Source organism: Chiloscyllium plagiosum, chromosome 9 (assembly GCF_004010195.1).
Source record: "Chiloscyllium plagiosum isolate BGI_BamShark_2017 chromosome 9, ASM401019v2, whole genome shotgun sequence".
Taxonomy (NCBI): Eukaryota; Metazoa; Chordata; class Chondrichthyes; order Orectolobiformes; family Hemiscylliidae; genus Chiloscyllium; species Chiloscyllium plagiosum.
The window spans coordinates 71,059,113-71,068,368 of record NC_057718.1 but is presented as its reverse complement, the minus strand read 5'-3'; the positions used below and the strand labels follow the sequence as shown (position 1 = coordinate 71,068,368).

The 9,256-nt window shown below is 43.4% G+C and overlaps 1 protein-coding gene across 6 annotated transcripts in view; it reads left to right on the top strand.

Moving 5' to 3' along the window:
• The window catches only part of tmem181 (transmembrane protein 181), a 248,170-nt gene that overhangs the window by 223,463 nt on the left and 15,451 nt on the right, over positions 1 to 9,256 (top strand). For all 6 annotated transcript variants that reach the window (XM_043696179.1, XM_043696185.1, XM_043696182.1 and 3 more), the window contains 2 exons: positions 6,286 to 6,368; positions 7,243 to 7,332. In XM_043696179.1, the coding sequence (XP_043552114.1) occupies positions 6,286 to 6,368; positions 7,243 to 7,332 (173 nt within the window). The remainder of the gene's footprint in view (positions 1 to 6,285; positions 6,369 to 7,242; positions 7,333 to 9,256) is intronic.

Sequence of the window (9,256 nt, the reverse complement as noted above, 5' to 3'; positions counted from 1 at the left end):
ACCTACCATTCCAGGGATCTTCCGTGTGAATCTCCGCTGGACACGCTCCAGTGCCAGTATGTCCCTCCTGAGGTGTGGGGCCCAAAACTGGACACCAGTACTCCAAATGGGGCCTAACCAGAGCTTTATAAAGTAGCACATCGGTGCTTTTATATTCCAACCCTCTTGAGGTAAATGACAACATTGCATTTGCTTTCTTAATCACGGATTCAATGTGCATGTTTACCTTTAGAGAATCCTCGACTAGCACTCCCAGATCCTTTTGTACTTTGGCTTTATGAATTTTCTCACCGTTTAGAAAGTAGTCCATGCTTGTATTCTTTTTTCCAAAGTGCAAGACCTCGCATTTGCTCACATTGAACTTCATCAGCCATTTCCTGGACCACTCTCCCAAACTGTCTAGATCCTTCTGCAGCCTCCCCACTTCCTCAGTACTACCTGCCTGTCCACCTATCTTTATATCACCGGCAAACTTTGCTAGAATGCCCCCAGTCCCTTCATCCAGATCATTAATATATAACGTGAACAGTTGTGGCCCCAGCACTGAACCCTGTGGGACACCGCTTGTCACCGGCTGCCATTCTGAAAAAGAACCTCTTATCCCAACTCTCTGCCTTCTGCCTTCTGCCAATCTTCAATCCATGCCAGTAGCTCACCTCGAACACCATGGGCCCTCACCTTACTCAGCAGCCTACCGTGTGGCACCTTATCAAAGGCCTTTTGGAAGTCTAGATAGACCACATCCACTGGGTTTCCCTGGTCTAACCTACTTGTCACCTCTTCAAAGAATTCTAACAGGTTTGTCAGGCACGACCTCCCCTTACTAAATCCACGTTGACTTGTTCTAATCCGACCCTGTTCTTCCAAGAATTTAGAAACCTCATCCTTAACGATGGATTCTAGAATTTTACCAACAACTGAGGTTAGACTAATTGGCCAATAATTTTCCATCTTTTGTCTTGATCCTTTCTTGAACAATGGGGTTACAACAGCGGTCTTCCAATCATCCTTGATGTGACCAAGATCTGTTTCCCCCATTGCATTCTACCTGGTAGTTCACAGAAAGGTAGCACACACCTCTGTGCTAACTAGTCTTGTCTTTCAGTCACTCCTTTAGTGTCTCCCCCATATCCTGAGGTTGTACACAAAGATTTGCTGATCTTTAAGGGGCCCTATTCTCTGCCTAGTTACCTTGATGTCCTTAATGTATTTGAAGAATCCCTTTGGAGTCTCCTTAACCCTATTTGCCAAAGGTACCTCAAGTCCCCTTTTTGCCCTCCTGATTTCCCTGTTAAGTATACTGTCCTTAAACTCAATTCCTGTTGTCTATATCTGACATATGCTTCCTCATTATTCTTGACTAAAACCTCAATTTCTCTGGTCATGCAGCATTCCCTGCACCTACCAGCATTGCTTTTCACTCTAGAAGAATTGAGGACTGCAGATTCTGGAGATCAGAGTCGAAGAGTGTGGTCCTGGAAAAGAACAGCTGGTCAGGCAGCATCCGAGGAGCAGAAGAGTCGATGTCTCGAGCATAAGCCCGTCATCAGGAATGACAGGTGGCCCAAAGGGGCTGAGAGATAAATGGGAGGGGGAGGGGCAGGGGGAAGGTAGCTGGGAAAATGTTAGGTAGATGAAGGTGGGGCTGAAATTGATAGGTCGGAAAGAAGGGTGGAGCGGATAGGTGGGAAGGAAGAATGACAGGTAGGGCAGTTCAAGAGGGCAGTGCCAAGTTGGAAGGTTAGATCTGAGATAAGGTGAGTGGAGGGGAAATGAAGAAACTGGTGAAATCCACATTGATTCCGTGTGGTTGGAGGGTTCCAAGGTGCAAGATGAAGCTTTCTTCCTCCAGGCATCAGGTGGCTAGAGTTTGGCGGTGGAGGAGGCCCAGGACATGAATGCCCTAAGCGGAGTGGGAGGAGGAGTTAAAGTGTTTGCCCAAAGGGCAGGGGGGTTGTTTAGTGCGTGTGTCCCAGAGACGTTCTCTGAAATGTTCAGCAAGTTGGTGTCCTGTCTCCCCAATGTAGAGGAGACCACATTGAGAGCAACGGACACAGTAGATGATGTCTGTGGAAGTACAGGTAAATCTCTGTAGGATGTGGAAGGATCCTTTGAGGCCTGGGACGGAGGAGAGAGGGAAGGTGTGGGCGCAGGGTTTGCACTTCTTGTAGTGGCAGGGGAAGGTGCCAGAAGTGGAGAGTGGGTTGGTGGCTGTGTGGAATGAACAAGGAAGTCGTGAAGGGAATGGTCTCTCCAGAATGCAAATAGGGGTGGCGAGAAAAATATATCCCTGGTGATGGGGTCTGTTTGTAGGTGGTGCAAATGGCAGAGGATGATGCAATGTATCTGGAGGTTGGTGGGGTAGAAGGTAAGGACCTGGGTGGGGGAGGGGGGGAAGACGTTCTATCCTTAATTGGAAGGGTGGGATTCAAGGGCAGAGATGCGGGAAGTGGAGGAAATGCATTGGAGAGCATCTTCGACCATATGAGAGGGGAAATTGCAGTCATTGAAGGAGGAGGCCAGGTCTATCCTTTTCCATAACTATTTAAAAAAACTAGTAGAATTATGATCATTCCCCCACTGACACCTCAGTCACTTGCCCTACCTTATTTCCCAAGAGGTCAAATTTCGCTCCTCTAGTAGGTACATCCACATACTGAATCAGAAAATTTTCTTATTCACATTTAACAAATTCCTCTCCATCCAAGCCCTTAACACTCCCAGTCCTAGTTTATGTTCGGAAAGTTAAAATCCCCTACCATTATAACCCTAGTGTTGTTATAGATAACTGAGATCTCCTTACAAATTTGCTTCTCAATTTCCTTCTAAATATTAGGGGATCTGTAGTACAATCCCAATAAGGTGATCGTCTCTTTCTTATTTCTGAGTTCCACCCAAATGACGTCACTGGTCGTACTTGGGCGGCATGGTGGCACAGTGGTTAGCACTGCTGCCTCTCAGCTCCAGATACCCGGGTTCAATTCCCGCCTCAGGCAACTGTCTGTGTGCTGTTTGCACATTCTCCCCATGTCTGCGTGGGTTTCCTCCGGGTGCTCCGGTATTTCTGAGTTCCACCCAAATGACGTCACTGGTCGTACGTGGGCGGCATGGTGGCACAGTGGTTAGCACTGCTGCCTCTCAGCTCTAGATACCCGGGTTCAATTCCCGCCTCAGGCAACTGTCTGTGTGCTGTTTGCACGTTCTCCCCGTGTCTGCGTGGGTTTCCTCCGGGTGCTCCGGTTTCCTCCCACAGTCCAAAAATGTGCAGGTTAGGTGAATTGGCCATGCTAAATTGCCCGTGGTAAATGTAGGGGAATGGGTCTGGGTGAGTCCTTCAGAGGGTTGGTGTGGACTTGTTGGGCCGAAGGGCCTGTTCCACACTGTAAGTAATCTAATCTAATCTAATCAAGACACTTGATCCATTTTGCCTATCTCATTTCCACAAAACAGTGCATCCTTTCTTGGAATGGAAACATACTGATGTAGGACACTTCTTCATGCAATCCAGGAACTCTTGCCCCTTGTTGCGCCACTACAAGTATCCCAGTCTACATTTTGGTAATTGAGGGCTCCCATTATAACTACTCTACAATGTTGGCATCTCTCCATTACTTCCCTGCAGAACTGGTCTTCTATATCCTTTCCACTATTTGGTGGTTTATAGACTACCCTTAGCAATGCAATTGTACCTTTGTTTTCCTTACTTCTAGCCAAGTTAATTCTATGTCAGCACCCTCTGAGACATCCTGTTTTTCTCCAGCACTGCAATGCACTCTTTAACCAATAATATTTCCCCTTCTCCTTTCCTTCCTTATCTATCTTTTTGGAATATGTTGTACCCAGGAATATTTAACATTCTGTCTTGCCTTTCCCCTCGAGCCAGGTCTCTGCTATCACCACAAAATCATATTTCCACATAACAATCCATTCCTTAAATTCCCCAGTTTTATTTTCTGTACTCATGCATTTACATGCACAGTAGCCCTGATTCCTCACTCTGACTTTATCTACTAACTTGCTATAGTTTACACGAGAACCTCTTACATATTTTGTGAACCGTGGTCTTTCTCTTTGCTATTCTCCCTTGGTTCTCACCCCCTGCCAAGTTACTTTAAAGCTTTCCTAATAGCACTAAGAAAATGTCTCTCAAGGAACTCAGTACTGGTTCTGTCCTGGTGCATCCCCTCTTCCCTCCCGAACCATCCTTTCAGCAATACACTCTCACCTGCCTCACTTGGGAATAGGGTTTTTAGATTTCCTACAGTGTGGAAACAGGCCCTTCGGCCCAACAAGTCCACGCTGACCCTCTGAAGAGTAACCCACCCAGACCCATTCTGTCTGACTGATACATTACGGGAAATTTAGCATGGCCAATTCACCTGACCTGCACATCTTTGGACTGTGGGAGGAAACCGGAGCACCCGGGGGAAACCCACGCAGACACAGGGAGAATGTGCAAACTCCATACAGATAGTCGCCCGAGGCTGAATTCGAACCTGGGTCCCTGGTGCTGTGAGGCAGCAGTGCTAACCACTGAGCCACACACTGTGGAAACAGGCCATTCAGCACGACAAGTCCACACCAACTCTCTGAGAAACATCTACCCCCCTACCCTATTCCTGCAGCTACCATGGCCATTCCATCTAACCATTATATCCCTGAACACAATGGACAATTTAGCATGGCTAATCCACCTAATCTGCACACCTTTGTATGGAAGGAAACTGGAGCACCTGGAGGAAACCCACACAGACACAGGTCAAATGTGCAAACTCCACACAGATAGCCATTCGAGGCTGGAATTGAATCCAGGTCCCTGGCTCTTTGAGGCAGCAGTGCTAGCTACTGAACCACGGTGCCATTCCTAAATAATGTGGAGATTACTACATTCGAGGTACTGCTTGCTACTTTTCTACTTAGCTCCCAAAACTATGATTGCAATACCACATCCTCTATCTTCCCAAAGTCATTGGTACCAATATAAAGCGATGACCTCTGGTTGTTTGTCCTTCCCAGAAGAATGCCTTGTGGCCATTCTGTCGCATTCTTGACCCTGGCACCAGGGAGGCAAAGTGCCATCCTGGAGTCACAATAATGGCAATAGAAATCTATGTCTGATCCCCACAATCTTCATGATCCTATCTTTATTGCTCCTCCTCTCTTCTTCTTTTTCTTCCTCTCTTCCTGTAAATCAAGCCAGTTATGGTGCCACAGACATGGCTCTGACTGCTCTACCCTGAGGAACTTGTGCCCTTATCAGCTTCCACAGTGGAAAACCGATTTAAGAGCAGGATGCCAGGCCAGGGCTCCTGCACTACCTGTCTGTTTCTGTTGAACTGCTCCACAGTCACTTACTTTCCCTAGGGTTTTAAACTGCAGTGTGATTACATGTCTGAATGTGCTATTCATGGAACACACTGCAGATGTGCTACACTGTCTCCAGTCATTGTTCAAGCTCTGAAACCCAGAACTCAAGTTTCTGCAGCTGAAAACACTTGCTACATATATGCTCATCTGGGACTGTAGGGGCCTCTGATATCCCACATATTACAAGTCACACATTCCACTTGACTGCCTCTGCTTTCACGGCATAAACCTAAACTTACTTAGCCTTAAACTTATTTCACTAATATCAAGTAACTACTTCCTTAACCCTGCTTTGCTTACTTATATTACTTTATTTTTTTGGCCTTAATTTTCACTTACTCCTGTTGCTTCTCAGTTAATCTGTTCTCCCAAAAAATAGACCCTTTTAGTAACAAACCACTTCTAGCAATGTAACTGTTTGATTTCATTTTTCCAATCATCATTCCCCTGAAGCTGTAACTGTTAAACTGTGCCTCCTGTCTTGCTGCTATATTGAAGCTAAAATGCTGGGTCCCTGTTTTGCTGCCTTCTGTCTTTCTGCTGAATTGAAGCTGATAGTTAGGTATCTATACTGATGGTCTCATTAATCACTTCAGTTCCCCCACTGGTTGAGCTTTCCCAATGCTCCTTCTGATGACTAACATCTCCACAATGGGGTAAAACTTGCCAGCATGCTTGTATTCCTTCAGTTCTTTGCTGCTGTGGCTATTATGCCAATGAAAGAAAGAAAATGTTGCAATTCCAGTTTGTTTTAAGTGGTACCTTGAATATGAGATATAACTCCAAAAATCTCAAGTCTTCATTAATGGCTTAAGATTTTTGCAGCTATACTTCATTTGCAATTATAACATTTGCAATTATAACATTTTCTCCCCTTGATAGTCATCTTTGTGACTTATTAAAAATATTCTTTTTCAGCATTATAATACTATATCTGAGATTTGGAGCAAAGGTCCTGCAAGACAATTTTGTTGCTGAGCTTTCAACTCATTACCAGAATTATATCCTTTAGTGTGCTTCAACTTAATTTCTAATGATGGTTAGTGCTTAGGCTGCATGCAAAAATTTAGATTGTGATGTAACACTAGCTGGTACTTGCTGTATAAGATGCTAAGTCCGTATTACTTTAACATGTAATTTATTAGGAATTCCATTTAGAGGGAGTAAGTAGAATGGGATTAGATCATTGCTTTTGAAATTTTATTGCACTGCGCCCCATTTCGAGGCTTAAAAATTATTTTGACTCTCTGTGAAAATGGGAGGGAGAATATATATGGGAGCAAAGACCTATGAAAGATGTGGGGTGGGAAGGGTTTACACAAAGTGTCTAGAACTTCATAGCATCCAATTCTGCATTAGATTGCAGTGCCAAAATTTCAACTTGCTGACCCAGATGGAATCCTGACCCCCACCTTTGGAGTCCCCAGATTAAATAGCAATCTATTTATTTGACATTAATTGGACAAAAAGAAGAAATCCTATTGAACATCCTTGCAGTTTAATCTGAAAAATGGTCAGCTGAGGAAGAAGCAGTGTGGTGGTGATGATGGCCATTCTGATAGTTAACGATTGTCTAAATCTATCTATAAGATAACCTCAGCGAATGGACCATTATAGAATGATAGTTGGGGTGTATTTGCACATAAATTCGACTGCCCTCTCACCATGTTTAGGAGGATTGGAGAAAGGCCAATTAAGTCAGCATTGTTGCATTTATTGATGCATGTATGAATTTTCATTTTGTTTAAAATTGGCTCAATACAGAAAATTTGACATAAGGCAATGATTTACTGTCATGGAGTGTTTGACACATAGAACTGCAATATTAATAAAAACTCTTTAGTGTTTGTGGTCCACTTCCTTTACTAAGCCTACCAGCTGAATTTTTATCTTTCTATGGGCTGCTGAACTATTACCTGTACACACTAGCGTACGTCTATTCCCCCTCGAAGACTGCTGTGTATGGTACGTGAAATTTTATGAAGTCTGTGTTATCTTGTTTTTTGGCTAGCCTTTCAATAAGGATTCCTATAGATGTGATACTTTTCAAATTATAATATATATGTTATGTCCAAATAAAACAAAAACAAATAGTTGTCTTTCACTTATAATTAACAGATGAATAAAATGTTTGTGAAACCTTTTTGAGGCTACTTTTTGAGCGTGGTTAACTTTGTTTCCCTTCAAAAAAGGGAAACAGTTTGCAATTTATACAATTTACACAATTATCATGTGCTCCCGATGATCAAAAGCATTGAACAATTATTATAAATTAGGGATAGCCAATTTGTGGACTGCAAAGCCCTCTGAGAAACATTGATATGAAAGTATTTGGCTTGTGTTTCCTTTAAATTTGGTTAACTAATTGAAATGCTTGAAAAGAATTAAAAGGGGGAAATAAAGAGAAACTATATCTTCTGATGAGGAACTTTGAAATGGGGGTATGATCTTAATATTAGATACAGATATTCATGATTCAATCTTAATGCACTTTGTCATATCGAAAATAATGAAAACCTAGAACACTTCTGTTTTAAAAAATAACTGTTTGTGCTTCAAATTTTTAAGACTGAAAATAGATTTTTATTAGGAATAGAAACATAGAAAATAGGAGCAGGAGTAGGCCATTTTGGCCCTTTAAGGCTGTTCAACCATTCAATATGCTCCTGGCTGATAATCCAACTCAATAATTTATTCCTGCTTTTTCACCATACCCTTTGATCCCTTTAGTCCTAAGAACTATATCAATCTCATTCTTGAGAAAATTCAATGTTTTGGCCTCAACCATTTTCTGTGGCAGGGAATTCCACAGCTCACCAATCTCTGGAAACCTCTCCTCATCTCAGTCCCAAATGCCCTACCTTGTATTCTTAAACTGACCCCAATGTCTGGATTCCCCAGTCATTGGGAACATTCTTCCTGTGTTTATCCTGTCTAGGTCTATTAGAATTTTATAAAACTCCATGGGATCTCCCCTCATTCTTCTAAACGCCAATGAATATATTCCTAACAAATCCAGGCTTCATTACATCAGTACTGCTACCCTGGGAATCAGTCTGATACACTTTGCACACTTAACTAGCAAGAACATCCTTCCTATGCACACAGTACTCCAGATCTGGTTTCATCCTGTACAATTGCAGCAATATATCCCTGTTCCTATATTTGAATCTTCGAGGAGAAAGTGAGGACTGCAGATGCTGGAGATCAGAGCTGAAAATGTGTTGCTGGAAAAGCGCAGCTGGTCAGGCAGCATCCAAGGAACAGGAGAATCGATGTTTTGGGCATAAGCCCTTCTTCAGGAATCCTCTATATTTGAATCCTCTCATGATAAAAGCCAACATGCCATTTGCCACCTTTACCACATGCTGCACCTGCACGCTTACTTTCAGCAACTGCTGTACATGAACACCCAGGTCCTCTTGCACCTCCTCCTTTCCCAAGCTATCACCATTCAATTATAATGTTTTTGCTATCAAATTGGATAGTTTCACATTTATCCCCATCATAACTTTATCTGTCATGCATTTGCCATCTCACTCAACTTATCCAAATCACACTGAAGCATAGAACATAGAAGAATACAGAGCAGTACAGGCCCTTCGGCCCTCGATGTTGCGCCGATCCAAGCCCACCTAACCTACACTAGCCCACTATCCTCCATATGCCTATCCAATGCCCGCTTAAATGCCCATAATGAGGGAGAGTCCACCACTGCTACTGGCAGGGCATTCCATGAACTCACGACTCGCTGAGTAAAGAACCTACCCCTAACATCCGTCCTATACCTACCCCCCCTTAATTTAAAGCTATGCCCCCTTGTAATAGCTCACTCCATACGTGGACAAAGATTCTCACTGTCGACCCTATCTAAACCCCGAATCATCTT